General features: G+C 52.7%; 1 protein-coding gene across 12 annotated transcripts in view; it reads right to left on the bottom strand.

Moving 5' to 3' along the window:
* The window catches only part of syne1b (spectrin repeat containing, nuclear envelope 1b), an 834,787-nt gene extending 821,109 nt beyond the window's left edge, over positions 1–13,678 (bottom strand). For 9 of the 12 annotated variants that reach the window (XM_085981805.1, XM_085981810.1, XM_085981808.1 and 6 more), the window contains exon 1: positions 13,418–13,676. In XM_085981805.1, the coding sequence (XP_085837931.1) occupies positions 13,418–13,484 (67 nt within the window). In that variant the 5' untranslated portion in view covers positions 13,485–13,676. Of the gene's footprint in view, positions 1–13,417 lie in introns of all 12 variants that reach the window. The other 3 variants (XM_085981811.1, XM_085981814.1, XM_085981815.1) reach the window with 2 other exon arrangements.
* Positions 13,679–18,253: the final 4,575 nt, after the last annotated feature.

The following is an 18,253-nucleotide window of genomic DNA, read 5'->3' as shown; positions in this document are numbered from 1 at the left end:
CCTGTATCAATCCCCAAACTAATCCCACTGCCCCGCTCTCTCCCCATGGCCCTGTATCAATCCCCAAACTAATCCCACTGCCCCGCTCTCTCCCCATGGCCCTGTATCAATCCTCAAATTAATCCCACTGCCCCGCTCTCTCCCCATTGCCCTGTATCAATCCCAAACTAATCTCACTGCCCCGCTCTCTCCCCATAGCCCTGTATCAATCCCCAAACTAATCCCACTGCCCCGCTCTCTCCCCATGGCCCTGTATCAATCCTCAAACTAATCCCACTGCCCCGCTCTCTCCCCATTGCCCTGTATCAATCCCCAAACTAATCCCACTGCCCCGCTCTCTCCCCGTAGCCCTGTATGAATCCCCAAACTAATCCGACTGCTGTGCTCTCTCCCCGGGCCCTGTATCAATCCCAAACTAATCTCACTGCCCCGCTCTCTCCCCATATCCCTGTATCAATCCCCAAACTAATCGCACTGCTGTGCTCTCTCCCCGGGCCCTGTATCAATCCCCAAACTAATCCCACTGCCCCGCTCTCTCCCCGTAGCCCTGTATCAATCCGCAAACTAATCCCAGTGACCCGCTCTCTCCCCTTAGCCCTGTATCAATCCCAAACTAATCCCACTGCCCTGCCCTCTCTCCGTAGCCCTGTATCAATCCCCAAACTAATCTCATTGCCCCGCTCTCGCCGCATGGCCCTGTATCAATCCTCAAACTAATCTCATTGCCCCGCTCTCTCCCCATGGCCCTGTATCAATCCCCAAACTAATCCCACTGCCCTGCTGTCTCCCCGTAGCCCTGTAGCAATCCCAAACTAAACCCACTGCCCCGCTCTCTCTCCATAGCCCTGTATCAATCCCCAAACTAATCCCACTGCCCCACTCTCTCCCCATGGCCCTGTATCAATTCAAACTAATCCAACTGCCCCGCTCTCTCCCCATAGCCCTGTATCAATCCCAAACTAATCCCACTGCCCAGCTCTCTCCCCATAGCCCTGTATCAATCCTCAAACTAATCCCACTGCCCCGCTCTCTCCCCATAGCCCTGTATCAATCCCCAAACTAATCCCACTGCCCCGCTCTCTCCCCATTGCCCTGTATCAATCCCAAACTAATCTCACTGCCCCGCTCTCTCCCCATAGCCCTATATCAATCCCCAAACTAATCTCACTGCCCCGCTCTCTCCCCATAGCCCTGTTTGAATCCCCAAACTAATCCGACTGCTGTGCTCTCTCCCCGGGCTCTGTATCAATCCCAAACTAATCTCACTGCCCCGCTCTCTCCCCGTAGCCCTGTATCAATCCCCAAACTAATCCCACTGCCCCGCTCTCTCCCCGTAGTCCTGTATCAATCCCCAAACTAATCCCACTGCCCCGCTCTCTCCCCATAGCCCTGTATCAATCCCCAAACTAATCCCACTGCCCCGCTCTCTCCCCATAGCCCTATATCAATCCCCAAACGAATCCCACTGCCCCGCTCTCTCCCCATAGCCCTGTATCAATCCCCAAACTAATCCCACTGCCCCGCTCTCTCCCCGGGCCCTGTATCAATCCCCAAACTAATCCCACTGCCCCGCTCTCTCCCCGTAGCCCTGTATCAATCCCCAAATTAATCCCACTGCCCCGCTCTCTCCCCGGGCCCTGTATCAATTCCAAACTAATCTCACTGCCCCGCTCTCTCCCCATAGCCCTGTATCAATTCCAAACTAATCCCACTGCCCCGCTCTCTCCCCATAGCCCTGTATCAATCCCCAAACGAATCCCACTGCCCCGCTCTCTCCCCATAGGCCTGTATCAATCCCAACCTAATCCCACTGCCCCACTCTCTCCCCAAAGCCCTGTATCAATCCAAAACTAATCCCACTGCCCCGCTCTCTCCCCATGGCCCTGTATCAATCCCCAAACTAATCCAACGGCCCCGCGCTCTCCCCGTAGCCCTGTATCAATCCCAAACTAACCTCACTGCCCCGCTCTCTCCCCATAGCCCTGTATCAATCCCCAAACTAATCCCACTGCCCCGCTCTCTCCCCGTAGCCCTGTATCAATCTTCAAACTAATCTCACTGCCCCGCTCTCTCCTCATAGCCCTGTATCAATCCCCAAACTAATCCCACTGCCCCGCTCTCTCCCTGGGCCCTGTATCAAACCCAAACTAATCTCACTGCCCCGCTCTCTCCCCGTAGCCCTGTATCAATCCCCAAACTAATCCCACTGCTGTGCTCTCTCCCCGGGCCCTGTATCAATCCCCAAACTAATCCCACTGCCCCGCTCTCTCCCCATAGCCCTGTATCAATCCCCAAACTAATCCCACTGCCCCGCTCTCTCTCCATAGCCCTGTATGAATCCCCAAACTAATCCCACTGCCCCGCTCTCTCCCCATGGCCCTGTATCAATCCAAAATTAATCCCACTGCCCCGCTCTCTCCCCATAGCCCTGTATCAATCCCCAAACTAATCCCACTGCCCCGCTCTCTCCCCATGGCCCTGTACCAATCCCCAAACTAATCCCACTGCCCCGCTCTCTCCCCATTGCCCTGTATCAATCCCAAACTAATCTCACTGCCCCGCTCTCTCCCCATAGCCCTGTATCAATCCCCAAATTATTCCCACTGCCCCGCTCTCTCCCCGGGCCCTGTATCAATCCCAAACTAATCTCACTGCCCCGCTCTCTCCCCATAGCCCTGTATCAATCCCAAACTAATCCCACTGCCCCGCTCGCTCCCCATAGCCCTATATCAATCCCCAAACTAATCCCACTGCCCCACTCTCTCCCCGTAGCCCTGTATCAATCCAAAACTAATTCCACTGCCCTGCTCTCTCCCCGTAGCCCTGTATCAATCCAAAACTAATTCCACTGCCCCGCTCTCTCCCCGTAGCCCTGTATCAATCCAAAACAAATCCCACTGCCTCGCTCTCTCCCCGTAGCCCTGTATCAATCCCCAAACTAATCCCACTGCCCCGCTCTCTCCCCGTAGCCCTGTATCAATCCCCAAACTAATCCCACTGCCCCGCTCTCTCCCCGTAGCCCTGTATCAATCCCAAACTAATCCCACTGCCCTGCCCTCTCTCCGTAGCTCTGTATCAAATCAAAACTAATCCCACTGCCCCGCTCTCTCCCCATCGCCCTGTATCAATCCCCAAACTAATTCCGCTGCCCCGCCCTCTCCCCATAGCCCTGTATCAATCCCCAAACTAATCCCACTGCCCCACTCTCTCCATAGCCCTGTATCAATCCTCAAACTAATCTCATTGCCCCGCTCTCTCCCCATGGCCCTGTATCAATCCCCAAACTAATCCCGCTGCCCTGCTGTCTCCCCGTCGCCCTGTAACAATCCCAAACTAATCCCACTGCCCCGCTCTCTCCCCATAGCCCTGTATCAATCCCCAAACTAATCCCACTGCCCCACTCTCTCCCCATGGCCCTGTATCAATTCAAACTAATCCCACTGCCCCGCTCTCTACCCATAGCCCTGTATCAATCCCCAAACTAATCCCACTGCCCCGCTCTCTCCCCATAGCCCTGTATCAATCCTCAAACTATTCCCACTGCCCCGCTCTCTCCCAATGGCCCTGTATCAATCCCCAAACTAATCCCACTGCCCCGCCCTCTCCCCATGGCCCTGTATCAATCCCAAACTAATACCACTGCCCCGCTCTCACCCCACAGCCCTGTATCAATCCCAAACTAATACCACTGCCCCGCTCTCACCCCATAGGCCTGTATCAATCTGCAAACTAATCCCACTGCCCCGCTCTCTCCCATTGGCCCTGTATCATTCCAAAACTAATCCCACTGCCTCGCTCTCTCCCAATGGCCCTGTATCAATCCCCAAACTAATCCCACTGCCCCGCTCTCTACCCATGGCCCTGTATCAATCCAAAACTAATCCCACTGCCCTGCCCTCTCCCCATAGCCCTGTATCAATCCCCAAACTAATCCCACTGCCCCGCTCTCCCCCCATGGCCCTGTATCAATCCCAAACTAATCCCACTGCCCTGCTCTCTCCCCATAGCCCTGTATCAATCCTCAAACTAATCCCACTGCCCCGCTCTCTGCCCATAGCCCTGTATCAATCCACAAACTAATCCCACTGCCCCGCTCTCTCCCCATTGCCCTGTATCAATCCCCAAACTAATCCCACTGCCGTGCTCTCCCCATAGCCCTGTATCAATCCCCAAACTAATCCCACTGCCCCGCTCTCTCCCTGTAGTCCTGTATCAATCCCCAAACTAATCCCACTGCTGCGCTCTCTCCCCATAGCCCTGTATCAATCCCCAAACTAATCCCACTGCCCCGCTCTCTCCCCGTAGCCCTGTATCAATCCCCAAATTAATCCCACTGCCCCGCTCTCTCACAGGGCCCTGTATCAATCCCAAACTAATCTCACTGCCCCGCTCTCACCCCATAAGCCTGTATCAATCCCCAAACTAATCCCACTGACCTGCTCTCTCCCATTGGCCCTGTATCATTCCAAAACTAATCCCACTGCCCTGCTCTCTCCCCATGGCCCTGTATCAATCCCCAAACTAATCCCACTGCCCCACTCTCTCCCCATAGCCCTGTATCAATCCCCAAACTAATCCCACTGACCCGCTCTCTCCCATTGGCCCTGTATCATTCCAAAACTAATCCCACTGCCCTGCTCTCTCCCCATGGCCCTGTATCAATCCCCAAACTAATCCCACTGCCCCGCTCTCTCCCCATGGCCCTGTATCAATCCCAAACTAATCTCACTGCCCCGCTCTCTCCCCATAGCCCTGTATCAATCGCAAACTAATCCCACTGCCCCGCTCTCCCCATAGCCCTGTATCAATCCCCAAACTAATCCCACTGCCCCGCTCTCCCCATAGCCCTGTATCAATCCTCAAACTAATCCCATTGCCCCGCTCTCTCCCCATGGCCCTGTATCAATCCCCAAACTAATCCCACTGCCCCGCTCTCTCCCCGTAGCCCTGTATCAATCCCAAACTAATCCCACTGCCCCGCTCTCTCCCCATAGCCCTGTATCAATCCCCAAACTAATCCCACTGCCCCACTCTCCCCATAGCCCTGTATCAATCCTCAAACTAATCCCATTGCCCCGCTCTCTCCCCATGGCCCTGTATCAATCCCAAACTAATCCCACTGCCCCGCTCTCTCCCCATGGCCCTGTATCAATCCCCAAACTAATCCCACTGCCCCGCTCTCTCCCCATGGCCCTGTATCAATCCCCAAACTAATCCCACTGCCCCGCTCTCTCCCCGTAGCCCTGCATCAATCCCAAACTAATCCCACTGCCCCGCTCTCTCCCCATAGCCCTGCATCAATCCCCAAACTAATCCCACTGCCCCGCTCTCTCCCCATGGCCCTGTATCAATCCAACACTAATCCCACTGCCCTGCTCTCTCCCCATAGCCTGTATCAATCCCCAAACTAATCCCACTACCCCGCTCTCTCCCCATGGCCCTATATCAATCCCAAACTAATCCCACTGCCCCGCTCTCTCCCCATAGCCCTGTATCAATCCCAAACTAATCCCACTGCCCCGCTCTCTCCCATTGGCCCTGTATCATTCCAAAACTAATCCCACTGCCCCGTTCTCTCCCAATGGCCCTGTATCAATCCCCAAACTAATCCCACTGCCCTGCTCTCTCCCCATGGCCCTGTAGCACTCCCAGCCAATCTCACTGCCCCGCTCTCTCCCCATAGCCCTGTATCAATCCCCAAACTAATCCCACTGCCCCGCTCTCTCCCCGTAGCCCTGTATCAATCCTCAAACTAATCCCATTGCCCTGCTCTCTCCCCATGGCCCTGTATCAATCCCAAACTAATCCCACTGCCCCGCTCTCTCCCCATGGCCCTGTATCAATCCCAAACTAATCCCACTGCCCCGCTCTCTCCCCATAGCCCTGTATGAATCCCCAAACTAATCCCACTGCCCCGCTCTCTCCCCGTAGCCCTGTATCAATCCCCAAACTAATCCCACTGCCCCGCTCTCTCCCCGTAGTCCTGTATCAATCCCCAAACTAATCCCACTGCTGTGCTCTCTCCCCATAGCCCTGTATCAATCCCCAAACTAATCCCACTGCCCCGCTCTATCCCCATAGCCCTTTGTCAATCCCCAAACGAATCCCACTGCCCCGCTCTCTCCCCATAGCCCTGTATCAATCCCCAAACTAATCCCACTGCCCCGCTCTCTCCCCGGGCCCTGTATCAATCCCCAAACTAATCCCACTGCCCCGCTCTCTCCCCGTAGCCCTGTATCAATCCCCAAATTAATCCCACTGCCCCGCTCTCTCCCCGGGCCCTGTATCAATCCCCAAACTAATCCCACTGCCCCGCTCTCTCCCCATAGCCCTGTATCAATCCCCAAACGAATCCCACTGCCCCGCTCTCTCCCCATAGGCCTGTATCAATCCCAACCTAATCCCACTGCCCCACTCTCTCCCCAAAGCCCTGTATCAATCCAAAACTAATCCCACTGCCCCGCTCTCTCCCCATGGCCCTGTATCAATCCCCAAACTAATCCAACGGCCCCGCGCTCTCCCCGTAGCCCTGTATCAATCCCAAACTAACCTCACTGCCCCGCTCTCTCCCCATAGCCCTGTATCAATCCCCAAACTAATCCCACTACCCCGCTCTCTCCCCGTAGCCCTGTATCAATCTTCAACCTAATCTCACTGCCCCGCTCTCTCCTCATAGCCCTGTATCAATCCCCAAACTAATCCCACTGCCCCGCTCTCTCCCTGGGCCCTGTATCAATCCCAAACTAATCTCACTGCCCCGCTCTCTCCCCGTAGCCCTGTATCAATCCCCAAACTAATCCCACTGCTGTGCTCTCTCCCCGGGCCCTGTATCAATCCCCAAACTAATCCCACTGCCCCGCTCTCTCCCCGTAGCCCTGTATCAATCCCCAAACTAATCCCACTGCCCCGCTCTCTACCCATGGCCCTGTATCAATCCAAAACTAATCCCACTGCCCCGCTCTCTCCCCATAGCCCTGTATCAATCCCCAAACTAATCCCACTGCCCCGCTCTCTCTCCATAGCCCTGTATGAATCCCCAAACTAATCCCACTGCCCCGCTCTCTCCCCATGGCCCTGTATCAATCCAAAATTAATCCCACTGCCCCGCTCTCTCCCCATAGCCCTGTATCAATCCCCAAACTAATCCCACTGCCCCGCTCTCTCCCCATGGCCCTGTATCAATCCCCAAACTAATCCCACTGCCCCGCTCTCTCCCCATTGCCCTGTATCAATCCCAAACTAATCTCACTGCCCCGCTCTCTCCCCATAGCCCTGTATCAATCCCCAAACTAATCCCACTGCCCCGCTCTCTCCCCGTAGCCCTGTATGAATCCTCAAACTAATCTCACTGCCTCGCTCTCTCCCCATAGCCCTGTATCAATCCCCAAACCAATCTCACTGCCCCGCTCTCTCCCCATAGCCCTTTATCAATCCCCAAACTAATCCGACTGCTGTGCTCTCTCCCTGGGCCCTGTATCAATCCCAAACTAATCTCACTGCCCCGCTCTTTCCCCATAGCCCTGTATCAATCCCCAAACTAATTGCACTGATGTGCTCTCTCCCCGGGCCCTGTATCAATCCCCAAACTAATCCCACTGCCCCGCTCTCCCCATAGCCCTGTATCAATCCCCAAACTAATCCCACTGCTGTGCTCTCTCCCCATAGCCCTGTATCAATCCGCAAACTAATCCCACTGCTCCGCTCTCTCCCCGGGCCCTGTATCAATCCCCAAACTAATCCCACTGCCCCGCTCTCTCCCCGTAGCCCTGTATCAATCCAAAACAAATCCCACTGCCTCGCTCTCTCCCCGCAGCCCTGTATCAATCCCCAAACTAATCCCACTGCCCCGCTCTCTCCCCGTAGCCCTGTATCAATCCCAAACTAATCCCACTGCCCTGCCCTCTCTCCGTAGCTCTGTATCAAATCAAAACTAATCCCACTGCCCCGCTCTCTCCCCATCGCCCTGTATCAATCCCCAAACTAATTCCGCTGCCCCGCCCTCTCCCCATAGTCCTGTATCAATCCCCAAACTAATCCCACTGCCCCACTCTCCCCATAGCCCTGTATCAATCCTCAAACTAATCTCATTGCCCCGCTCTCTCCCCATGGCCCTGTATCAATCCCCAAACTAATCCCGCTGCCCTGCTGTCTCCCCGTCGCCCTGTAGCAATCCCAAACTAATCCCACTGCCCCGCTCTCTCCCCATAGCCCTGTATCAATCCCCAAACTAATTCCGCTGCCCCGCCCTCTCCCCATAGTCCTGTATCAATCCCCAAACTAATCCCACTGCCCCACTCTCCCCATAGCCCTGTATCAATCCTCAAACTAATCTCATTGCCCCGCTCTCTCCCCATGGCCCTGTATCAATCCCCAAACTAATCCCGCTGCCCTGCTGTCTCCCCGTCGCCCTGTAGCAATCCCAAACTAATCCCACTGCCCCGCTCTCTCCCCATAGCCCTGTATCAATCCCCAAACTAATCCCACTGCCCCACTCTCTCCCCATGGCCCTGTATCAATTCAAACTAATCCCACTGCCCCGCTCTCTACCCATAGCCCTGTATCAATCCCCAAACTAATCCCACTGCCCCGCTCTCTCCCAATGGCCCTGTATCAATCCCCAAACTAATCCCACTGCCCCGCCCTCTCCCCATGGCCCTGTATCAATCCCAAACTAATACCACTGCCCCGCTCTCACCCCATAGCCCTGTATCAATCCCAAACTAATACCACTGCCCCGCTCTCACCCCATCGGCCTGTATCAATCCGCAAACTAATCCCACTGCCCCGCTCTCTCCCATTGGCCCTGTATCATTCCAAAACTAATCCCACTGCCTCGCTCTCTCCCAATGGCCCTGTATCAATCCCCAAACTAATCCCACTGCCCCGCTCTCTACCCATGGCCCTGTATCAATCCAAAACTAATCCCACTGCCCCGCCCTCTCCCCATAGCCCTGTATCAATCCCCAAACTAATCCCACTGCCCCGCTCTCCCCCCATGGCCCTGTATCAATCCCAAACTAATCCCACTGCCCTGCTCTCTCCCCATAGCCCTGTATCAATCCTCAAACTAATCCCACTGCCCCGCTCTCTGCCCATAGCCCTGTATCAATCCACAAACTAATCCCACTGCCCCGCTCTCTCCCCATTGCCCTGTATCAATCCCCAAACTAATCCCACTGCCGTGCTCTCCCCATAGCCCTGTATCAATCCCCAAACTAATCCCACTGCCCCGCTCTCTCCCTGTAGTCCTGTATCAATCCCCAAACTAATCCCACTGCTGCGCTCTCTCCCCATAGCCCTGTATCAATCCCCAAACTAATCCCACTGCCCCGCTCTCTCCCCGTAGCCCTGTATCAATCCCCAAATTAATCCCACTGCCCCGCTCTCTCACAGGGCCCTGTATCAATCCCAAACTAATCTCACTGCCCCGCTCTCACCCCATAAGCCTGTATCAATCCCCAAACTAATCCCACTGACCCGCTCTCTCCCATTGGCCCTGTATCATTCCAAAACTAATCCCACTGCCCTGCTCTCTCCCCATGGCCCTGTATCAATCCCCAAACTAATCCCACTGCCCCGCTCTCTCCCCATAGCCCTGTCTCAATCCCCAAACTAATCCCACTGCCCCACTCTCTCCCCATAGCCCTGTATCAATCCCCAAACTAATCCCACTGACCCGCTCTCTCCCATTGGCCCTGTATCATTCCAAAACTAATCCCACTGCCCTGCTCTCTCCCCATGGCCCTGTATCAATCCCCAAACTAATCCCACTGCCCCGCTCTCTCCCCATGGCCCTGTATCAATCCCAAACTAATCTCACTGCCCCGCTCTCTCCCCATAGCCCTGTATCAATCGCAAACTAATCCCACTGCCCCGCTCTCCCCATAGCCCTGTATCAATCCCCAAACTAATCCCACTGCCCCGCTCTCCCCATAGCCCTGTATCAATCCTCAAACTAATCCCATTGCCCCGCTCTCTCCCCATGGCCCTGTATCAATCCCCAAACTAATCCCACTGCCCCGCTCTCTCCCCGTAGCCCTGTATCAATCCCAAACTAATCCCACTGCCCCGCTCTCTCCCCATAGCCCTGTATCAATTCAAACTAATCCCACTGCCCCGCCCTCTCCCCATAGCCCTGTATCAATCCCAAACTAATCCCACTGCCCTGCTCTCTCCCCGTAGCCCTGTATCAATCCCAAACTAATCCCACTGCCCTGCCCTCTCTCCGTAGCTCTGTATCTAATCAAAACTAATCCCACTGCCCTGCTCTCTCCCCATGGCCCTGTATCAATCCCCAAACTAATCCCACTGCCCCGCTCTCCCCATAGCCCTGTATCAATCCTCAAACTAATCCCATTGCCCCGCTCTCTCCCCATGGCCCTGTATCAATCCCAAACTAATCCCACTGCCCCGCTCTCTCCCCATGGCCCTGTATCAATCCCCAAACTAATCCCACTGCCCCGCTCTCTCCCCGTAGCCCTGCATCAATCCCAAACTAATCCCACTGCCCCGCTCTCTCCCCATAGCCCTGTATCAATCCCCAAACTAATCCCACTGCCCCGCTCTCTCCCCATGGCCCTGTATCAATCCAACACTAATCCCACTGCCCTGCTCTCTCCCCATAGCCTGTATCAATCCCCAAACTAATCCCACTACCCCGCTCTCTCCCCATGGCCCTATATCAATCCCAAACTAATCCCACTGCCCCGCTCTCTCCCCATAGCCCTGTATCATTCCAAAACTAATCCCACTGCCCCGCTCTCTCCCAATGGCCCTGTATCAATCCCCAAACTAATCCCACTGCCCTGCTCTCTCCCCATGGCCCTGTATCACTCCCAGCTAATCTCACTGCCCCGCTCTCTCCCCATAGCCCTGTATCAATCCCCAAACTAATCCCACTGCCCCGCTCTCTCCCCGTAGCCCTGTATCACTCACAGCTAATCTCACTGCCCCGCTCTCTCCCCGTAGCCCTGTATCAATCCCCAAACTAATCCCTCTGCCCCGCTCTCTCCCCGTAGCTCTGTATCACTCCCAGCTAATCTCACTGCCCCACTCTCTCCCCATAGCCCTGTATCAATCCCCAAACTAATCCCACTGCTGTGCTCTCTCCCCGGGCCCTGTATCAATCCTCAAACTAATCCCATTGCCCTGCTCTCTCCCCATAGCCCTGTATGAATCCCCAAACTAATCCCACTGCCCCGCTCTCTCCCCATAGCCCTGTATCAATCCCCAAACTAATCGAACTGCCCCACTCTCTCCCCATAGCCCTGTATCAATCCCCAAACTAATCCCACTGCTGTGCTCTCTCCCCGGGCCCTGTATCAATCCCCAAACTAATCCCACTGCTGTGCTCTCTCCCCGGGCCCTGTATCAATCCCAAACTAATCTCACTTCCCCGCTCTCTCCCCATAGCCGTGTATCAATCCCAAACTAATCCCACTGCCCCGCTCTCTCCCCATAACCCTGTATCAATCCCCAAACTAATCCCACTGCCCCACTCTCTCCCCATAGCCCTGTATCAATCCCCAAACTAATCCCACTGCCCCGCTCTCTCCCCATAGCCCTGTATCAATCCCCAAACTAATCCCACTGCTGTGCTCTCTCCCTGGGCCCTGTATCAATCCTTAACTAATCTCACTGCCCCGCTCTCTCCCCATAGCCCTGTATCAATCCCCAAACTAATCTCACTGCCCCGCTCTCTCCCCTGGCCCTGTATCAATCCCAAACTAATCTCACTGCCCCGCTCTCTCCCCATAGCCCTGCATCAATCCCCAAACTAATCCCACTGCCCCGCTCTCTCCCCGAGCCCTGTATCAATCCCCAAGCTAATCCCACTGCCCCGCTCTCTCCTCGTAGCCCTGTATCAATCCCCAAACTAATCCCGCTGCCCCACTCTCTCCCCCGGCCCTGTATCAATCCCAAACGAATCTCACTGCCCCGCTCTCTCCCCATAGCCCTGTATCAATCCCCAAACTAATCCCACTGCCCCGCCCTCTCCCCATAGCCCTGTTTCAATCCCCAAACTAATCCCACTGCCCCGCTCTCTCCCCATAGCCCTGTATCAATCCCAAACTAATCCCACTGCCCCGCTCTCTCCCCATAGCCCTGTATCAATCCCCAAACTAATCCCACTGCCCCGCCCTCTCCCCATGGCCCTGTATCAATCCCCAAACTAATCCCACTGCCCTGTTCTCTCCCCATAACCCTGTATCAATCCTCAAACTAATCCCACTGCCCCGCTCTCTCCCCATGGCCCTGTATCAATCCAAAACTAATCCCACTGCCCCGCTCTCTCCCCATAGCCCTGTATCAATCCAAAATTAATCCCACTTCCCTGCTCTTTTCCCATGGCCCTGTATCAATCCCCAAACTAATCCCACTATCCTGCTGTCTCCCCATAGCCCTGTATCAATCCAAAACTAATCCCACTGCCCTGCTCTCTCCCCATAGTCCTGTACCCACTACATTTCCTGGCAAACTGGGTCAAGGCAACACTGCCATTACTGCATCCCATCCACCCTCGGAGTGCCTGCCCTTGGGTTTTTGCAAGCAACACTCAGTTTTACTGCTCTTCCCGATAAAGTCAACTTTTAAACATGGCCAGTTTATTTGTTGCAAATGGAATTGCTCAATGATGGCAATTCTACCGGTAATATTGTCACATTTAAGGCGCATTTCTCCATTTAAGTCAGCCATCAGGATTCCATGTTGTTTGATGAACTGAACATAACTGGTCCCTTGGAAACAACAGTAAACAGCTTTCAAAAAAATCTTTTCAAACTTGATTTTGATTTCAAAGTCCAGCCATTCTTTAGCATCCCTAACAACCACAGTTCAAGGTGAGGTGTAAATTTCCCTCGTACATTGTCATTACATCGTGCTGCCTGTACCCAGTCAGGCGCATGTCCTTGACTCGGTACAAGGATTAATGCTGCAGCAACATTCTGCCTCTCCATCCAGACAGTCTGGGTCTAACTCTAACTAGGGTGTGTTCTGTATCACTGACTGTTGTTTATAATCAGAATCACAGACCTGCAGCTTTCAGCACATGCTATTAACACCTTCGGACTCATTGTAAATCTAGACTTGGCCTTTATTCATCCTCGCCATGCAGCTTCCAAAGGAGTCCGCGACAGAGGACGAAAGTATTCATTGGGTACATGCAATGTCAGTAAAAGTACCAGGTATCTAAACGTGCGACTGAGTCACTTCTGATTCAGCATTCAAAATACTTAAATACACGTTCTTTGCATAATTCAGCATAAAAATGTAACTTGCAGACAGGAATATGCTGCAATAATATGAACACAATGTGACAGGCAAACAAAGGTTCCTCCTTTAATACATTCATACAACTGCGAGGTATTTCACTGAGGTGCGAATGACAAGTATTGCTGTACAATATAACCGAACCTACCCTGCAATTTCTGCATCACGTTGACAATATCCCTCGGGGATCTCCCATAGTGTCGTGATGTCGCCATCCTCTCACTCGCCGGGCACCAGCCTTGGCTCGAAAGAATGTGCCAGTCAGTGTTGCAATGAATTGGTCGGGTCACTGTGCTTCAGACGGCATCACTGAAGCAGCCTGCAGCATTCAGCAGGGCTGAGCTGAGTCACTGCAGCCTGACACCCAATGAGAGCCCTGCTCTCAGAAACGTTGAGCGTTCTAACTTCCTTTCTGGAGGGGGGTAGCTATCCAAATGACCTCCGCTCCCTGAAAGGAAATGGCAGGGTTTAATGTAAATCTTCGCCTTCTTAAGACAGTTAAAGCTACGTTGGCTGATTATCCACTCTGACAGATCAGTAAAGACATGCTCTGCACAAAGCACAGAGCTCTGCTCTAATTAAGGATGCAGTGACAGGCATCAGAGCAAGCAGGCAGCAGAGTGCACAGTGCAGGAATACATTTAGGAAAGCTGATGGTTATTCAAAAAGTCAATGTCAATTGGTTTCTCTAACTGAGCTGGCCAAGGTTATAAGTGGCCATAAGAAATAAAAATCAGTTTGGGCTTAAAGTAGAGAGCAGCATGGCCAGGACGGTGGCATAGTGGTTAGCACTGTTGCCTCACAGCGCCAGGGACCCGGGTTTGAATCCGGCCTCGGGTGGCTGTCTGTGTGGAGTTTGCACATTCTCCCCGTGTTTGCGTGGGTTTCCTCCGGGTGCTCCGGTTTCCTCCCACAGTCCAAAGATGTGCGGGTTAGGTTGATTGGCTATGATAAATTGACCCTTAGTGTTAGGGGGATTAAATACGTGGGGTTACGGGGATCGGGTGGGATATGTGTCGGTGTAGGCTCGATGGGCCGAAATGGCCTCTATCTGCACTGTGGGGTTTCTGTGATTCTGTGACAGTGGAATTTTTAAAAAAATACAGCTTGTTACAAATCTGATGAAAGGACCTGTTCAACAACAACAACATCTTGCATTTATATAGCGCCTTTAACTAGTAAAAGTCCCAAGGCACTTTGCAGGAGTGTAATCTGACAAAAATTGACACCAAGCCACATAGAGATATTAGGACAGGTGACCAAAGAGGTAGGTTTTAAGGAGCATCTTGAAGGAGGAGAGAGAGGTGGAGAGGCAGAGAGGTTTAGGGAGGGAATTCCAGAGCTTAGGGCCTAGGCAGCTGAAGGCACGGCCACCAATGGTGGAGCAATTAAAATCGGGGATGCTCAAGAGGCCAGAATTGGAGGAGTGCAGATATCTCGGAGGGTTGTTGGACTGTAGGAGGTTACAGAGGTAGGGAGGGGCGAGGCCATGGAGGGATTTGAAAACAAGGTTGAGAATGTTCAAATCTCAACGTTGCTTGACCTGAGCGAGCACAGGGTGATGGATGGACGGAATTTGGTACAAGTTAGGATACGGGCTGCGGAGTTTTGGCACTGTATTCCACAGAGAGGATCATCCATCGGAAAACGGGAACTTTATCAGGCTTCAGGAAAGGTCCCATTGGTTCGTGGGTCCAGGTAGTGGACTGACTGTGAGGCCAGACACACCTCCTTAAACTAAGTCACAGCTGCTGTCCTTGGACAGTGATCAGTATGGCACAGTTACATCTCAACGTGCAAATCAAGCAAGTGAAGAAAAAGATCTATGTGCACCCCCCCCCCCACCTCACCTGTGAAAACAAACGCTCATGGCCCACCCTTCCACTACGCCCCCCCCCCCCTCACTACCGGGGCTCAGAACCAAGTACCCAACAGCCTCCCAGTGGTACAGGATCCTGCTCCAGCCTCCCAAGGTGGAGAGGAGAGCGCTCACTCCTCCAGTCGATAAGCTCAGGAGCCGAACCCCAGCCGACCCACCCGATCCCAGCTGCCACACTCCGCACGCCCCCACCCCCACGCTCCATGGTGCCAGCCCACCAAATTCCAACCAGAGCCTCCCCCCCACTTTCAATGTAGAGTCCCAACGGATGGCTTCAAATGGGAAACACTCAGCTTGTCGAAACCCACTGACTGATTCAGTGCTGAACAAAGCAGTGGGTGGTGGGAGACGAGGTCCACTTATTACTATGGGTCCCCCTCACCGATGGTAATTGGGGACGTGCTCACACTTTAAAAGTCCGCCATTAAAACTATGCAAGAGTAGAAATAGACTGGATGTTAGGCAGTTCCTCTTCTCCCAGAGAGCAGTGAACCTCTGGAATACATTCCGGCTGGTGCAATGGGTGCTGACACTCTGTACACCTCCAAGAGGGAGCTGGACCGGTTCCTGACTGAGGCAGAGATCGCATCATATAGAAGGCAAGTGTCTTTATAAAGAAAGACTTGCATTTATATAGTGCATTTTACAACCACCAGTCAATAAAGTACTTTTGAAGTGTAGTCACTGTTGTAATGTGGGAAACACAGCCAATATACACACAACAAGGTCCCACAAACAGCAATGTGATAATGACCAGATATTCTGGTTTTTGTTATGTTGGTTGAGGGATAAATATTAGCCAGGACACCGGGGATAACTCCCCTACTCTTATTCGAAATAGTGCCATGGGATTTTTTACATTCACCTGAGAGGGCAGACAGGGCCTCAGTTTAACGTCTCATCCGAAAGGCGGCAGTGCAGCACTGCCTCAGTACGGCACTGGGTTGTCAGCCTAGCTTTATGTGCTTAAGTCCCTGGAGTGGGACTTAAACCCACAACCTTCTGATGTTAGAGGCGAGTGTGCTACCCACTGAGCCACAGCTGACACAGGAGACAACACTTGGTCCATGTGATCTCCTGGATTGGTTTTGATCACTTGAGGGGGGTCAGGAAGGAATTTTCCAGAGTATTTTTTCCTTATTGGCCCTGGGTTTTCTTCTGGGTTTTTTTTGCCTCTGCCAGGAGATTACATGGCTGAGGGAGGGGGAGAGGATGGGTGGCGGGGTAGTGTCCAGTTATGATCCTCCAGCCATCACAGGGTGTGGGGCAAGCTTGATGGGTCAGCTGGTCTTTTTCTGCCCATCACATTCATATATTCAGCACCGGACTCCCAAACAAGACACACGACAGCAGGACCATCACAGTCGGCACTCTAGGTACTCCTCATCTCTACAGCCATCCGCCAACTCTCTAAACCACAACTTGCTGGGGGAATCAAACTCACCAGCTACTCACCGCCTCTCAAGGTTCAAGAGTCATCTCCAACCCCCAGACTGACTGTTCCTACCTTTGGAAAGCTACTGGCATAGGATGTCCTCCTGCCACCCCCAACCCCGCCAAACACCTCCCGTCGTGGGCCGACCGCGAGCAGCCAGGCCAACCATGATGTGATGGCGAGTGTCTGACATATTGCCCATGACCCCGGAAGGGAGATGGACATGCAGCTTCCAAATGGAATGGCGCCATTGAGAACAGCCCCACTACTGGTGGGCCAGTTCCTCTACAACCTGGCTGAGATCAGCCACTAGAGCAATGCAGAGTGAGCTTGCATCCTATCACTATACTGCTAACTTTCATTTAGTATTTGAGTCCCTTGCTGCTTAAGGGTAAAGGTTGAATTCACTCTATACCATTCATTTGAGGTAAGTTTGTTTTTTAACTTCTGAAACCCAGCTGACCAGTGGATGCGAGATATGGACTGAAAAATTATTAACGAATGTATGGTTTATCAGGTGCCAGCGTTGGCTCAGTGAGTAGCACTCAAACCTCTGAGTCAGAAGGTCATGGGTTCAAGTCCCACTCCATGAGACCTGAGCACAAAATCTGGGCTGACAGGGAGACTGAGGGAGTGCTGCACTGCCAGAGGTGCCGTCTTTCGGATGAAACGTTAAACCTTCTCTGGTTGGATGTAAAAGATTCCACAGCACTAATTCGAAGAAAGAGCAGGGGAGTTATCCCCGGTGTCCTGGCCAACATTTATCCCTCGACCAACATCATTTAAAAAAAAAACAGATTATTTGGTTTTTATCTCATTGCTGTCTGTGGGGTCTTGCGGTGCACAAATTGGTTGCCACGTTTCCCACATTACAACAGTGACTACACTTCAAAAGTACTTCATTGGCTTTAAAGTGCTTTGGGACGTCCTGGGGTCCTGTAATGCGGTATAAAAATGCAAGTTTTCTTTCAAAAAAAATGTATTATCCAATAATTTGAATTAAAGAATATAAATAACACAAGCAAATTGGAAATATAGTGCTAAGAAAATTGAATTATAAGGTCATGTGAAATATGCAACTTTGAATGACTGTAGTCTCTCTCCCACAATTGCCGCTTGTGGTAAAGCAAGCGTTCTAATAGCCTTCTGTGTGAAAACATTTCTTCTAACTTCCCCCTCCATTCCTCCAGTGATGATCCTCAGTCTAGGAACATAGGAACAGGAGGAGGCCATTCAGCCCCTCAAGCCTGCTTCTCCATTCAATTAGTTAATGGATAATCTGTATCTTAACTCCATCTAGCCTTAGCTGCAGCTTTCAGTCTGTGCCCCTTTTGGCCAACCAGTGGGAATGGTTTCCGCTGTTCAGCTACTGGACTGTCCACCCTTCAGCATTGCCCTGGAGTCTCCAGGAATTGAAGATTAATCTCCAGGACACTGCTGGGAGCAACACCCGAGAGAAAAATCATTGAGCCATTAAAAAAAATTGTGTTTTTTTTTCATTTTCTTTCAACACTTTTGTTTATTAGTTATAAAAATATTTTGGATGGGGAAAAAAGGCTGTTTGACTGAGTCAAGAATCATCCAATCGGATAACAAAGAGTCTCTTCACTTCCCAATTTGCATGGGAAGGCGGGGCGCTGTGAAGATGGACGTGTCGAGCGACCAATGGC

This window comes from Somniosus microcephalus, chromosome 3 (assembly GCF_052327205.1).
Source record: "Somniosus microcephalus isolate GS21.2 chromosome 3, FLI_Smic_1.0, whole genome shotgun sequence".
NCBI classification, from domain to species: domain Eukaryota; kingdom Metazoa; phylum Chordata; class Chondrichthyes; order Squaliformes; family Somniosidae; genus Somniosus; species Somniosus microcephalus.
The sequence above is the reverse complement of the archived record's forward strand: the minus strand, read 5'-3'. Positions and strand labels throughout refer to the sequence as shown.